This window comes from Ostrinia furnacalis, unplaced genomic scaffold (genome assembly GCF_004193835.3).
Source record: "Ostrinia furnacalis isolate ACB-3 unplaced genomic scaffold, ASM419383v2 OfSCF0388, whole genome shotgun sequence".
Lineage (NCBI taxonomy): Eukaryota > Metazoa > Arthropoda > Insecta > Lepidoptera > Crambidae > Ostrinia > Ostrinia furnacalis.
Window position 1 is genome coordinate 443,920 of NW_021130627.1, and position 16,841 is coordinate 460,760.

The window sequence follows — 16,841 nt, forward strand, 5'->3', positions numbered from 1 at the left end:
CGCCTATTTGCCTGAAATTTTATTTTGTATCTAATGGAAAAAATTTTTTTTTTCTTACTGACGTTATAGATTAGAGCAAAATGAAATCATTGCTTAAATAATTGGAAAAAGGCGTAAGCGGCAGTTTCGCCTTTATACGTAGGAGCCATCGATTTTAAGGTTGACTTTAGAAATTATATTCATCAAAATGACAATACATCAATAAGTTAAATACCAAATTAATAATTTATATCAATAGCGTATGTTGCATTTAAACAGTGAATGATTTTAACTCTATAATCTTTTGATGCGGATTTCATACACATACAGTTATACTCGTAGCATAGTTACACTTTTGTTGAAATTTCATAAAGTTCATCAGTTTTGAAATCTCTTCTTCAAAAATTAACAAGTATAGGAAACATCTTACGCAATAAATCAACTGTATGAAACTTCAGCAACTTGAAACATCAATAGCTATACATTTGCAACATACAATAACACATAGAAAGTGCTAACTTTTTGTTTTTAATTAGCTTAACAAAATTTTGCATAAAATATTAACATCGAGATATTTTCAGAGTTTAGAGTTTTTAGAAATACAATAATATCATAAACAGCAATGAAATAACAGCGCTGTATTTTTTCCCTTCACATAGCTTGGTTTCTTGTTATAATAAGTACAGCAAAACTACACATAAAAAGCCGTCATAATAAATATTCGTCATGCAAGCAATTTTAGCGTCATGCAGTGTATTATGTTTCGTTTTCTTGATCAGTGTAACATTTTTCAACGCTGACGTCAAGTGTACTGAAATGGAAAAAAAGCCAATCGATTTGATGTGTTTGAAGGTACTGTAGTTGTGGATAGACCAATACGAACCATTCAAAGCGACATCGATTGACAACATCGAGTAAGCTAAACTGAACTTTGTATGGTTTATTTAAAATACAATATGAGTTATCCATAAGAATCTGAATCAGTAATGCAGCTGAAAGAGTTGTTACTGACTCAGATAATTCAGTTTAGCTTAAGGAAACTACAAACACCAACATTGGGGGATCTCCGCTCAATACAGGATACAAAAATACAGAAGAGACTACAAGTGGTCTACCGACATACAGTGTTCACGTTCAGGGCTACAGACTGGCGACAGAAAGGGACAGAGATATACAGACGACTTGTTAGAAGAAGAGGACCGAGCGGCCAGATGCACTACTACAATCACAACATTGAGATAGGAGCGGAGGGAAGCTGCGGCTTGAAATGGTATAGAACAGTTGTATTGTAAATTTCTTAGCCAATTCAGGTTTTGGGTATTGTAATTTATCATCCTGTTCAGGGTTTTGTTGGAGTTTATAACTAGAAGAAATCCAATTTTACAAATAATATGAATAGGTACACGGTTTTGAAGTAGTATTCAAAATTAGTTTCACGTTACTAAAATGTGTGCTATCTCATATTTTTAAAGACTTCCAAAAATGAAAGGCCGATTAGGAGAAACATTAATAAACTCAAAACATTTACGTCAGCAGACAATAATTTACAATTTGTAATCTCATTAATTTTATTGATTCTAGAATTTCCAAACTTCTCCAAAAGTCCAATTTTCAATTTAGCCCCAAGTAACTGCTCAATCATTTCAAGTCATCTGACTTGGTCGTGCGAAATTTTCGTACCATCTATACCGTTTCTCGCCGCGACTGACCTTGGGGCGGCGGCGGGGGCGGGCTGGCGGGGGGCGAGGTGTCCGACAGCGCCTCCACGTCTATGAGCGGGCTGGCCGCGCGTCGCCACGCGGTCTCGCCTGGACAACACGCCGGCTGAGTATGGATAGCGAGGTGGGTTCCTTGCCTTTAGTTATTCAAACGAGGTCTCAACGCCTACTAATACTGCCATGGTTGACGCCTTTTTAGTTACGTAATAAGTCGCGACCACCTCTTAAAATTATGTCAGCCATGGTCCTTCCGTTATAATTATAACTACCTCCACGTCTATAAGTGGGCTGGCCGCGCGTCGCCACGCGGTCTCGCCTGGACAACACGCCGGCTGAGTATGGATAGCGAGGTGGGTTCCTTGCCTTTAGTTATTCAAACGAGGTCTCAACGCCTACTAATACTGCCATGGATGTCACCTCGTTAGCTACATTAGGCTACCTCCTAAATTACGTCAGTCATCATGATCCTTTCGTCATATAGGTAAACCAACACACCGGCAGAGTATGAATAGCGAGGTGGGTCGTGGGTTCCTTGCCTTTAGTTATTCAGACGAGGTACTTTCGCTCGTCTAAACGCCTATTGATACTACCATGGTTGTTACCTCGTTAGTTACATTTTGGACTACTGAGTCGCGGCTACCTCTTTAATTACATCAGTCATGGTACTTTCGTTATATAACCCATAAATTAGACATGAGTTACATCGATGACGTACTACTAATACTGCACGACTGTTCCACGCATTGAAACATACATAATTCGATGGGTGCCGGGAATAAAGCCGCAATAGCCATAGCAGCAGTTTTCCGATTAAGTGATTTTAGTAAACTGCGGGTACCTATATACCTTTTGAATTTTTTTCAGAATTTTATCTTTGAAACTGTCTATGGATATTGAATCGTTATTCCCATTTCATCTATTCCCAATTCAGCATTTAAATTGCTGCATTCCGAGTCTACAGTGCATATCATACGTACATGTGTTTGTTTTTTAGTTTTACACCCTATTATTTCTTTTGAACATTTTACAAACCACTTTACGGAGGAACTCACTTCGCTTGCCAAATGCCCGTAGACGATACTGCCGAACCATATTTCCAAATGCGACCGCAACGATCCAAAACTTACACCCTATTATAGCCTCCAGGCGCAGTGCCGATAAACAAATAATCTTCAGCAAATGAAAGGAACTGCTATGTGACACCAGCAGTTATAATACCAGTTCTTATAGCGACTATTATTACCATATGAATTTTGAAACTAGCACTACGAACAGGGTAAAATTTTGGAAGGAGGATTAGCAGATTAATGATGTTTTGAAACCTTTAATTTAATATCATGGCATGAAAAGGAGAGAGATTAGTTTGGATAAGGATAGGTGAAATTGATTAAAGTTCAGATAACTACTTGATCAACCTTTTGAAAATAGATGAATTTCAACAGGGCTACTTGCTTGCAAAATTGATAACTACACTACAAAAGTACCGATGAGATGTATTCAATAATGATGGAATGAATTTCTAACAATATTATCTAAATATTAAATTCTAAAACTATTTTAGGTGAAAGCAGAATTTTAAAACTGAGTCGCTATAAAAATGGGTATCTAATTAATTTCCAGAGGCTGGAGTGGGATGATTGAATGATAATTGAAATAGTTATGTTCAGCAAATTCAAAATGGGTTGATTGATGACTTTGTAAATAATAAAAAAGACCAAAATTTTGATACAGCTGCATAACTGTTTGGATGAGTCGCTATAAGAGTTGGTATTACTGGTCCCGGTGGAGACTTACAAAGAGCCAAGTCCATGCGTCTCCCGATCTTTGAGTCTCCCAGACTGTCTTCGGAAGTGTCGGAATCAAGAGGCAGTGACATGCTGCGTTCCCACCTGCAAAAGTATTTGAAAACCAATTTACAGATGCAAACGTATCTTTAAACAAACCCATTTTTTTTTTAGGTTTCAATAGCAATTTTGAGTTTTATATCTTACCTAGCTGAGCTAGACTCAGATTTATCGATAGCCGAGCTGGATCTGAACGCGTCCGCCATGTTGATTCCGCTATCTATAGAGGGCCTTTTGACAAGGTTGCTCTCCAAACTGCCCGTTCGCCCTTTCTGGGATAAACTGGAAAGAAATAAAAATATTTCAACATGCAGTGATGATAAGAACCCAAAATATTGAAACGATCATGAGTTTCGAAATTCTGACACCACAAAAGATCATAAATAGCTTTTTTTGGTATTATAAACACTCCATCCCTAGAAGGAGGATATGTTCAGTCCATCACAGCAACGAGTATGGAGTGTCCGAAGCGTCGGGTGATGGCAGCAGTTTGCTTGGCTCCTGCTTCACACTAGCTGAGTCAACCATTAAACAGCTTGCTCTCATGGTAGAAAATTATTCTGTTCAGCAGATCAATGAGTTTGGATTGCGCCAACGCAAGTCAGCTGCATTAGTTCTTGTCTCCTGCTTTATATTGGATCTATCGACTATTTACTTACCTATGTGGCCTCAGAAACACTCCGTCTCTCGGTGGAGGGTGTATCCTGTCCAGCAAGGCAGCTAGCTTGGAGTGCCCGGAGCGCCGGGCAGCGGCAGCGGCCTGTCTGGCACCCGCCTCGCATCGAGTTCCGGCCGACCACCTAGCCAAGACAACAGCTGTTTCTACGTGACCGGCGGCACTTGCCAGCATCTGAAAATAAATACCATATTATGACAATTATTATAATACTTAGTTTAATTGCCACTAAAAGCCAACCAATGAAAGTCAAGATTGTCCCGGGGAATGTTTCATTGGACCCTCAATGAATCAAAATACACGTTGGCAAAGGCGTAAGTAAAATTTTAGACACTACTTTTGCTTTGAAAGGCAATACTATTTAATTAGTTGAGAACTATTTAAATCGGTATACATGAAAATGATACCAGAATAGATTTACTATTGCACATAATCTACAAACTTACCAAAGGCGTATTATTATCAACATCCCTCGCCCCCAAATTGACTTCTTTCTCCAGCGCCAGACTGCTGTCATCCTGCTTCCACCTCAGTAGCGCTGTCGTCAGCTTGGTATATCCTAATGCTGCAGCCAGGTGGAGGACGGACGAGCCATCTTCACCAGGCTCCGTGGTGAAACCCTCGGAAGTACCCGTGGAACGGGCGCTTAGTGATCGACAGAAGGAGACCAGCCGCTCTTCAAATTTTGGGTTCGAGTACAGTTGGACCTCATCTATCTGGAATTGAAGATACATTATATTTTAGTGTGACAGCAGCATATGAAAACAATTTGCTACTACGAGTAAAATCACAAAATAATAAAGGTACCTATTTCGTCTTTATGTTAAAAGTATTTTGGTATGATTGAGATCAGAACCGCAATAAAAAATATTGATGACGTCAGTGTTAGACTGCGCGCCATGGCTCATTGAGATCTAGGTGACGGGTTTCATTGAGCAGTCTCTAATAAATTATTTTTGAGAAAATAAGATCTCTGAATTTTAAGAAAGATAATGCAGTAAGTTTAAAATACCTTAGCTACCAAAATAATGCGTGGCTAACTCTTAATTGAATCCATTCAACATTAACTTACCTGATTGTTGTCATCCATCGGCTCGCTCTTGATCTGCAGCCGTCCATGCAGCCGCTGCAAGCGCTGCAGCAGCGTAAAACGCCTAAAGTCCAGCGATGGCAGCGGCGCGGACGCGGGCGATGACGGCGCCGGAGCTGGACCGGCTTTGTACTCGAATACCACTGTATCAGAGACCACCCGGCCGCCGCGAGCGACTTGCATCGCTGCTAGGCCGGCTTCATGAGCTAAAAATAATGATGAAATAACATATCTCTGGTCTTTTGTGTTATTTTCTTATTCATATAACAAGATCGAGAAGAGCCTTGCATAGGTTGGTTATCTGATTACTTTGGAAGTTCAACATCAACTTGTCTGATATTAAATTCTTCCTCTTGGTACCTATTTACTGTCTTTCATTAATATTTAACTTAACACGAGGAGCTAATGGGACTACTCCAGTATATAATAGTAGTCTTTGTGGGACTATTAGCAGCGTGCTCTAGCAATACAAGTTGCTAATTATCTTTAAAAAAAGAAAAATTTTACTTTGTATTTTTTATTATCTCTCTGGGAGAAGAAAGCTATGACCAGTATATATTTCAAAAAACATACTGTTAAAATTAATGTATCTAGTTGTATCTGATATTATAACACTGTAATTATTTACATGCAAATGAATAAACGCCATGGTATTTACCTGGACAATAGCACCTCAGTAGTCCATTCTGCACCAATATCGACGGTACGGGGAAGTTGTCAAAGAGCACCGTATACTGATCGGACGACTCTGTCCAAGGGCCCGCCACTAGGACCTTGGCTCCTCCTTCAGGGTACGCCCATTCGGGAGAATAGTCGGTGATGCTCAGAGTTCCTTCGTTGCTGCATTCCGTTTGCATCTTCTCACTTTCTTCGGCGGGGGGCGACTTGCCACAACTCGGCTGAAAATATGAAATGACCTTTAAGGCCATATCTTTATTATGAATATTTAGATTCGGAAAGAAATCATTGCTTTAGCTAAGCCACATTTTGTTTTTGAAAAGTTAACATCCTCACTCAAGATTCCAAAAACGTTGAAATACTTTTCTGGCATCAATTTCATGCAGTGTTAACCAGACTAAGTGGCTTGCAAAATATTTTGTTAAGTACTCAAATGTTTCATTATGAAAGGTGACATGACTATTATCCCTAACAAAACATAAGCAACGCATTTGCACGGGTACATCATGCAACCCAAAATGAGTTACAGTTACTTACCACTGGATTCGTTGATATTGAACTAGGATCCAATACCTCTAGTTCCGGAAAATCACCAAGCATATCAAAAGCGTCCAGATTCACAAAAACATTATCATCTACAACATGGGTGGGTGAAGCAACTGCCTCGCAGCTTTCAATAAAGTCCATGGTATCAATTCCTGAGACCATAACATTGGCCGTATCAGAAGATCTCACTCCACTCCTATTTAGTTCACACGAAGGCATATTCGCTGATAGCGTCTTCTGTATGTCTTCATGCGACAATTCCAATGTTTCATCGAAAAATCCACTAGACCCTAAATTTCCATCAGTTCCAAGTAATACTAACGTATCATCACAGTTATCTGTAAAAACCTTACTCTCTAATCGCTCCACCAGGTCAGGATACCGAGACGGCGTGGCCGGTGCGCTGGCAATCATCTGATTTCTAGTCCTAGGCTCTATTTTTATTTTTGTTTCAAAAGTCTCTACCTCTATTTTTTCTTCTACTTGACTTTCCACTTCAAAAGTGGAGTCTGAATTTTGACGACATGGAGTCGGAGTGTCAGGTACTTCCCTTTTCAGAACAAAAGTCGGTTTGTACTGCTGTCGGTACCTGTCTCTGGGTTCTTCACAGACAAATGACGTCACTGATAGAGGTGATACTAGGGAGGAATGTTGTTGTGTGGTATTGCTTGTTCCATTTAGGATTAGAAGACCACCGCCTCCTTGTATTTGACCTAGGGATAGAAGTAACGGTGACGCTGATTGTTGTGAAGTTCTGTGATCTCTGGTGTATTGTCTGGGAGGTTGGGACATCGGTCGCGGTGACGGGCCAGTAGTGGACGAGACGTGGTGGTCTGACGGTGGTGGCTTAGCCGCTTGGATGCGCCGCAGTGGGTGCGCGCAAGTCCTGGAGTCTTGGCAGGTAGAGTCCGGACAGCCGCATTCCAGTTGCCTGGCCAGGGCCGCGGCTCTGGCCGCCCGTTGCTTTTCCATCAGCTGACCGACGATGGCTTCCACCGTTTCCGCTGTCTGAAACATTTTTCCCTGCAATTTCATTATAATAGTACTGTTCAAGAATTTTCAAAAAAAAAGAATGTGGTATTTTATAGTTACACTTACTGAAATTTCCAGGTCGCTGTTGATGTCCGGCTCATCTTCGCTGAAAACTGTAACAAAACAAAAACACAAGTTAATTATTGAACCATTACTAAAGAGATTATAATTAATAACATGATTGTTTAATTGGATCTACGAGATTAAACCAGATAGCAATACAAATCTGCAATTTATAACGTCAAACTTGAACAAATGTTAATGAAATGATTATCGGTATTTACGACGGGATAGGATTATATCGTCCATTGAAATTCAATTTTATTGCTGATTTCATAAATATTCATGGAAGGCCGGGAAGTTTCCAATGTTTTGATTTAATTTCTGATGTTTTACTGTAATGAAATTTTGAAAGTTTGCACAGTTTTAATGTTCTTGTTATCTTTAAATAATTCATTAAATTATAGCAATCATTTTAAATTAACTACGTAGAATTATTATATTTCTAATGGGACTAGCGCGAAGGTTTGTAAAGGCTTTCTAGAAAAGTACCTAAGCGAATTAGGTATATTATTATATCTAGGCCCACGTAATATCGGTTGCCTAGTGCTTCAAGCACCTGAACAAATATTTTACGTTCCTTGAATACAAAATAAGGATAACTTTCTAAAACAAGAAAACATTAAAGTAAGCTAGAACAGATTTTACGATATGAACTCAAGATAATATTATTGTTCAGAGCAACAAGAAAATGATAGCAAAATAATATTTCAATTTAAATCTATCTTTCATATAACGGTATGCACTTTGTCATAACTAAAATGTCGAATGGGATATGTATTAAAACATTCGTAAGTCTGAGATGGCACTTGCACTAACTATAAAGATCATGCACCAGCATCAGATTAAATCTAATTTCGCTTAGATTTAAGAGCAAATATCTGTTTCACCAATAAATAGTCATTAACCATAACCCGTCCTGTCTGCCTTAAATCGACTTATCTTGTACAGCTGAAGTGACAAAGACGACTATTATCTAACGGTGTAGGTTTCTAACTAGCCAACTCGAAATATCCAAGGAACAGTTCGATCCTCGCCCCCACTGGAGTAATGTAGTAAACCCATCCTTGGCATAAACCAACTTAGCTTACCACGAGATCTTTTTTAAAATAGTTCAGTGCAGTGCAGTTATACTCACACATAGGTTTCAGCTGGCTAACAAGCTCGTCCTTCGTCCACTCCTTCTTGTCCGCCCACAGCGCCAGGCTCGGCGCCACCGTCGCCAGCTTGTTGTCGTCCGGGTACGGCACATTCAGGTAATGCACCAGGACTATGTCCGGGTTCTGAAAACAAGAAGCAGACGCTCTTAATCGGATGCGAGGAGGCTGATATTAGTGTGAGTTAAGACGAGATCTAAGACTGGTGCAGTTTATGGCTATGATGTCACGGAAATTGTTAATGTTGTGATCTGTTTCAGTTGGATAATAAGCAAAGAACGTTTAGGTTAAATTGTGTTTTCAAATAACACACTTGTTTAAGACAATCATAGGACCTACTTCACTAATAGTTGACACAAATATTGTATTTTAGAAGTTTTTATTTTAAAATGACGTTCAGATAGAATGAATCTACACTAAAATCTAATTCGCAACTTCTGATTGAACTAAATACCTATATCCTGATAAATATTAAACTAAAGTTATCACTGGCTTGAACTTATACCTACCTGTTTGAGTTTGAATCATTATGTCTAACATCATTTAATTTTCAGAACATGATCCACGACGATAGGGTTTTGGTAATTAATTGAGAAGGCAACAATGAAAGTCTTTATTATCTTAAAAAACCACCAAAAAACGATTTATCACTAGGATCTTCCTGCTTTGCATCTTCAAATAAATACGCAATGGCCAATAAACATGTCTGAACAGCAAAAGTGGCCATAAAAATTAACGTACGGCCGTACTTAACGTTTGCATCAAATTCGTGTTAACGCTCACTGACGCGAGGGGAGTTAGCACCCATTCATTACTGGATACGATTTCAAAAAAGGGAGCGCTGAAACGCATTTGGTACAAAAAAGGGAGAACTGAAACGCATTTGGTATGTAAAGGGCTATATTGACGACGTACTAATGACGGGGGAGGTTTTGTACAAGTAATGCAAGAAAACTGTTTTTAGTGGCATACAAAAATTAATAAGTACGCTTTATTTTTTCCTTAGCGCTTATTATACCTATTACGTTCAAATAATGAAAGAATGGTTAGTGATTGTTGAATGATAGAGATCCACCCTTTCCCACGCGTTTCAGGGTGCTTACCACGAGTTTACGTTAGGTGTGCTTGCTAGCGACTGCGTAAAAAAATGACATTAATTGTATGACATATTGTGCAGCGCCCCTAGCGGCTACTTTCAAGAAACAAAATCTTCATAGAGGTTTTTGACGTACTCGCTAGTGAGTACACTTAACGTAAACTCATGGTAGGTACACTGTAAAGAAAGACGTGATACTTCTGAGATCTCACGTGGACTTCTTAAAAAACACATTCTTGTTCTTTTTGAACCATTTTGTTTCATTTCCCTACACTCATGCCGTCAACGAACACGAAAGGTCGTTAGTTTCAGTGTGCTTACCATGAGTTTACGTTGGGTGTGCTCGCTAGCGACTGCGTAAAAAAATGACATTAATTGTATGACATATTGTGCAGCGCCCCTAGCGGCTACTTTCAAGAAACAAAATCTTCATAGAGTTTTTTGACGTACTCGCTAGCGAGCACACCTAACGTAAACTCATGGTAGGTACACTGATCATTGAAACCGCTCTCCTCTGCCATTGTGACTATAACAATTAAAGTCCGCAGAACTTTTTATCAGATTCACGTAAGTCCGGTCGCGAAGATTTAGAGCCTATTAATTACTGGATGCGACGCAATGAGCATTCCACCCGACTTGAAAAAGGGACGACGACACGACAGCACAGCACTCGGGTGAATTAGGGTTAACTGCGAGCCGGCGCCAAAAATTAGGTATTTGGTCTAGCAGTAAATAAAACACGATTTAAGACTTTGCTGAAATTTTAACTTTCGACAAAACAGTAATACTTTTTATATAATTATCCACGACTTGAAAAAGGGACAGTAACGACGCGACAGCACAGCACTCGGGTGAATTAGGGTTAACTGCGAGCCGGCGCCAAAAATTAGTTATTTAAAACACGATATTAAAGCTACCTACACTTTCACGATAAAAAATGCTGCTTGTTATTGTTATCCCAAAACTATTTTTTACTACTATTTTTTATTATAACCTTAAGGTAAATTGTAATTTTAGAAATTGTAATTAAAAGTAGAGCTAGTAATCACTTGGGGTATTCCTCCAACGTAAATTACTCGTAGCCACTTAAATAGGGTATGGCTTCAGAAAACTTTCACATTTGTTACACAATGTCATTTATAATCAACTCTATAAACTTCTAAGTCAACTAACAACTTAGAAGTTGCGGAAAACTTAGGTCGTAAACACGGCTTGTGATAACCCTAACACCAAATACCCGACGAGTGTGGAGCAATATGGGCATAGTTGAACCGCTGCGCTGGCTAAATTAGTTTTTAATTTTTATTGCAAGTTACACAAAGCATATTCTGTGGTTGTGTTGTGACCCACTAAACTTGTTAGTAACTTTGTAACAAACACATGAATTCTATCCATTAGTACATAGTTTCTAAAAAAATTAAATAAAGCGTTATGCTTGAAAGAATAATAGATGCAAATGATATAAACATAAGGTACATTATTCTATGTGGGGAGGATTAGCGATCAAACTGTGCTAACCCTAACGCCAAACAGTAAGCGGACGCTAAATCGACTCAAGCGCAGTTAAGCTACGTATAAAATAAGTAATACACAATATTTTAATTTTCAACGCGAAGAGCGAATGTAAAACGGAGTGCACCGTAATAACTATCCATTTGTCTTCAAAATGGCGGCAATAAACATGGCGCCATTATTTATGTAATGGCCGCGGGCCAGGGTTGCCACTCGACACGTGTGCTTTATTATAGTTATTGTGGTTTTTCATTAACTCGCTGTTAACATGTGAAAATGTTGTTAACACAAACTATATTGCACCGTTTTATAACGGTCGCCACATTGTAAGTTTCCGGCAAAATATTCGCATCTAGGTTTTATTTATGGCAGACAATAAGTCACTATTTCATACTAGGCAGTGGCTTTGATACGAGCTATGATTCCTAAAAACCTGTTTAATTAAACAGATTTAATTAAGGAATTGCTTACTAAAGAAAAAAGCAAGAAACAAGTGAAGAATTCCAGTTTATTTTAACATAGTTTGTTTTTGAAATTATTAATCCATTAAGTAGGCAGTTATTTATTCATTAGAGTAATTTTTTTTTTTGAGCTTCAAGATATTTTACAATATTTTCCTGAAATAAATATCAGATTTAATTTTTTCCGCTCTTATCCACAGAATCAAATTATTAAAAACATTAAATCACAATTTCATCGAACTCAAATTATAACGGATCGAAAATGCATCTACAATTCGAAAAGCTATTACTATGAATCATTCTGTGGTTTAAATCACTTTTTAAAAGCAAACCGATATTAATAGCGGTTTTAATGTGTTACTAGCGAATAAAATGCAGTTCAATTAGCAGATTTTGAGGTTTCCATTGAACTAAGTACAATAATATTTGTGTTAATCTGACACCAATCTCTATTATTTCAACAAGTCAGCTCTCATTCTCCAAGAATAATTTCGCACTCTTTAGAAATATGCTATCAATTCTAAAGACATTTAACCAACTTAAAATGGGCACAGCATTTATACAAAAAGTTTAACTGAGATAATTAGAGTGTTACTGTTTTTGATTTGTTATTTTTTATTTTTAGTTGATTCGAAATCTCTGCCTCAATCTATCTTTAATAAAAAAATTAAATTACTTCTAACAATAGTTTCAGTTTTAGAAAAAACAGGTTTCCTGTAGTCAGTGCCAACCCTATCGTTTTATTGTCAACTTCCGAAGTTTAGAATTAGTTTCATTTCGCCATAGCCGAGCTTAGAGCGACATAGTTTTGGCGACTGCGAACGTAAACACACAATGACTGTGCTTTCTCGTTTGAAATCCCTTTGTAGACATAGTTCAGGACGAAAGTCGAGCTAATAAAACATTGCGTATTTGGTTTGCCTTTTGGTAGAACATTATAACAAGTTGTTAGGTAACATCGGGTTTGTAAATGCTTGATAGTGGTAATATAAGTTTTGGAATATTTTTGCAAATAAAGTAGCCAATAGCCTGTAGTATTATTTGTAAGCAAGAATGATTAAAATCAATGAAAACAGATAAATTTTACTTTGTAAGAAAATAAAAATGATAAACGCATAGACGTATAATTTCAATAGTAGAATCTAGTTCTAATATTATAGACTTACATCTCCATTTCTTTTTTCGTTTTCATTTTATTAATTAAATATGGCGAAGTTGTTTTTATTTCGCTCTAATTTTAAAAATCTGCTTGAAATCTAAACCCGAAATTTCCATCAAAGTGATTCTCCGAAGGCTTTTATAATACACGCCCACAAAGCGGCGCGTGCCTCAGTTTCCTTCCAAAAATCCAATCACCTTTGTAATCTTATCTGAGAGGAAAAAAACAACATTCCTAACGATTCCGGGAACACCAAATAACGTTGACACCTGATACGTGGGTAACTTTGTGAAGCGGTACAAAATTAAATATAGGTGAGAAGGTGCATAATACATAACACTACGAAAATGTGTTACAAAATTGCTTCTATTTAACCTATTTACGAAGCTACAGTTTTTAAATGTGTTGCCGTTTGTAGAAGAAAATAAATCTGGTAAGACATTTGATGTTAGTTAGGAAATTAACTTGTTAACTAACGCAAAGATCAAAAATAAAACACAAATAAAATATGCAAATCTATATCTACTTAGATTTGTATGTGACACGAGATTCTTATGACGTACTTCTCACTTTGAAACATTTGAAAAAGAAACCTGGTGGTCTATAAATAAAGCTTTTTACAAGGTTTAGTTGAGGCCCATTTTGCGTCAATTTAAGTACCTACTTTCAAAATTCCTTGTTTATGTAACGAAGCAAAAAGGTATTATATTTTTATCAGATCAAACAAACCTACAGAAGATTTGGTACTTGAAACGTAAACTGAAACGTCTATATTAAGTATTGCCTATTACTTTCTTTTATATAAGTAACACACGCTATCATTCACTTTCGCCTTTGGGAGCCGTCAGCATTTAGCGGCCATTATATCGCTCATAATACCCGCATTTCCAAATGCCATCGGGCCCGCAGTGCCATCTAAAATGCTCGGCTAATTGAATTTCTGATTGGCCAAGTAACAGGTGTCAATGCATGAACGAACGGGTAAACAGTACACACAATGTAGGCATGCACTCGGCAATTATCGCTACGTTTTACTAGGAATGTGAATTGGATTTGCACTATTGTGAAATAGATAAATATCAAATTTTTATTGTCAAAATTGTATACTGTTGTGGTGAACCCACTAGTAACACAAGCTTTAGCTTATCATGAGAGGTTAAAGGAATTAAAAATTGCTATTCTTTAAAAAAAAATGCTTCCTGTATTGGTGGGATAGAGTTGCTGCGAGACCTGCTCTATCTAAATCCATGCATAGAAAATAACTAACTAGGTACCTATGTTTTAGATAAAAATCATTAGTTTTTCCTTTCACCTAGCTTCTTACAGATAGGTACTAAAATCATAAAACTACAGGGCACACTTACATTGTCTTGTCTTATTCGTAGATTTTTATTAAAACCACATCTTCTCGTCACACTACAATAATTAAAAACAGTTCACGTTTCTTAAAACTTCAAGATCACACCATTTTTCAACAACATTATTAACAAATAAAAACAAAAGTTTGCACGGAGGCACGTCTTCATTTGTTTCTCATTTTATTCATATTCGCAACCTCACGGCTTTTTTTCTAACCAGCCAGTGTTTTTTTTTTCTTTTATATATACGTATATATTTTTATTTGATATACGATTTTCTTTGACTGATCTTAGAGAAAATTGACATAATATTAAAACAGTATTTTTTTTATGGGCACGCACAGTTAACCGCTATCCATATAAGTAATAAAACCTCAAGGAAGTATTTTATACCACGAATGCCAATACCAGTTTGGGGCGGCCAATAAAAACTTTTACTTAGCGTCGGTGGTACTTTTAGGTCGTATAAATTGGAAAATTCCCGGTTATTCCATTAATATCGGAGCGATTCCGGGAAGATATATTACAAATATCGGTAATATGAGACTGCCAATCGCGGGAATGTCTCGCATTTCGTGATACAGATTTTCTTTTCGGCGTCGAGGTGGCTTGCTTGAAGTTGTGAAACTGAAAAATGTTGAAATATATCTCAAAGCGGAACGTATGAATTAAATTGAGATGCGAAATGGATGCTGAAAAGTGAAGCTGAAAGCAGGTTGGCTGAAAGAGATTTATTATAATATAGAAAACGCTCAGTCAAAACGGTTCTAATACTTTTAGAGAATATAAAGTAAGCGTATGTATTGCGAGGGTTGTTTGTGCTTAGTATTTGTACGTTTTGTGAGATTATTTTTTGACGTTTGGGAAAAAAATTTGTTTACTTAAGTAATTTTCTTCAAGATTCTTTTTTGTTCTGTTTACAATAATAAGTAGATATTTATCTATTCTATTGCAAGCCACTTTAACTGAGACCCCTTTTATCTAAAGCCTAGCTCAATGACTGAAATGCTAATATCAAAGAAAGTTCTTTAAGGCCCAATAAAACCTTTTAAATTATAAATAGACATGTCCTGGTGGACTTACCCAGCTTTTTTTTTCATTTTCACCATATTTTATCGCAAATTAAGTCCAATTACGACATAATATAGGTAGGGTCATAAAAAAGATTCCACGTCTATCATACACATAAATATATAAATAGAAGTGTTAAGATAGCTCAAAATACTCCTACCTGCAACAACCAGTAGCACCGTCGATGGAAGGTGGGCAGGATGGCGGAGTGCACGTAGCAACCGTAGATGCACTGAAACAAAAACACATCACGTTCGTCAATTGTCATTTTAAAACACACGTCACTTTGTAGGCGCACACCGTTGATTTTTAGTTGGCCGATAGTTGTGCCCGATTTTAAATTGTATGAAGAATCGGCCAAATCGAATCGGCGTAGTGTGCGCACTCCCATACATGCCCATACTGATCAACTTCCCGAATAAACTATCGGCCGACGAAAAATTAACGGTGTGCGCCTACTTTAATCGTTGTCGTTTTAACCAAAGGAAGTCCACTGCTGGACAAAGGCCTCCTCAAGGATTTCTACGACGACCGGTCCTGCGCTGCCTGCATCCAGGTGCTTCCCGCGACCTTTACTAAATCGTCGATCAAGTTTGTGGTTCTCACAAATCTCAAAAATACATAAGTGATTATAGCAATTGATCTTTATGAGTATTTCACCCCTCATACATGATACATCATCTAATAACAGGTAAGGATATAACAGGATTTTCTTAAAAAGCCGGGCCACAAACAAAAAGTGTGTATTATATTGTTCAAAAACAACTACTTTTCCGACACATCTGTCCCACATGGTGGGGTAATTTCATCTCCGAGGGAAGCTCTCCTGGCTATATGCTTCCATTTCTGATGGTTAAAGGCGTCACTAGTACACTGGACCATGGTGGACTCAGTGGCCTTTGTGATGGCGTCTATCCAGCGGGTTGGCGATCGACCGCGTGCTCTCTTGCCTTCAACGGCTTCAACCTCTCTCTCCATCGAGTTCTCATTTCTAGAAACGTGACCAAAGAACTTCAGTATTCGTAGTTGCACAGTTGATGATAGTCTGTCTTTAACACGAAGCTCTCGGAGATGAAATTTCCTCACCATGTACCTACCTCGTCAGCGCAACCACGACCACTCTGACAAGAGTGCCCGACTAAGAAGAATCTATCCCACACGATCTGAAATAATTAGTTAAGTAGGTACTTCCTTCTAAAAATTGTTGTAAGCAGATTGGCTATTCAACTGTATGTTTGCTTTAAATTTCGATATTACGTCTGTTGGGAATATTCTGTAATAGAGTCAACCCCTCGCTTATGAAATGTTAATAAGTTAAATCCCTATGAATATTAAATCGACGGAAATTTAGCGATTTCAATTAATACTTTTAATTATGAATGTGTAATTAACAAAGATTTATTA

At 37.7% G+C, this 16,841-nt stretch overlaps 1 protein-coding gene across 1 annotated transcript in view; it reads right to left on the reverse strand.

Annotated features, from left to right (window-relative positions):
• Positions 1-16,841, reverse strand: part of Camta (Calmodulin-binding transcription activator) — a 63,780-nt gene that overhangs the window by 29,651 nt on the left and 17,288 nt on the right. Inside the window, exons 2-12 of the mRNA XM_028317307.1 lie at positions 15,598-15,669; positions 8,762-8,906; positions 7,630-7,676; positions 6,523-7,554; positions 5,966-6,206; positions 5,290-5,513; positions 4,664-4,933; positions 4,201-4,391; positions 3,689-3,823; positions 3,492-3,586; positions 1,689-1,787 (exon numbers count right to left, since the gene is read on the reverse strand). Of these exons, the coding sequence (XP_028173108.1) occupies positions 1,689-1,787; positions 3,492-3,586; positions 3,689-3,823; positions 4,201-4,391; positions 4,664-4,933; positions 5,290-5,513; positions 5,966-6,206; positions 6,523-7,554; positions 7,630-7,676; positions 8,762-8,906; positions 15,598-15,669 (2,551 nt within the window). The remainder of the gene's footprint in view (positions 1-1,688; positions 1,788-3,491; positions 3,587-3,688; positions 3,824-4,200; positions 4,392-4,663; positions 4,934-5,289; positions 5,514-5,965; positions 6,207-6,522; positions 7,555-7,629; positions 7,677-8,761; positions 8,907-15,597; positions 15,670-16,841) is intronic.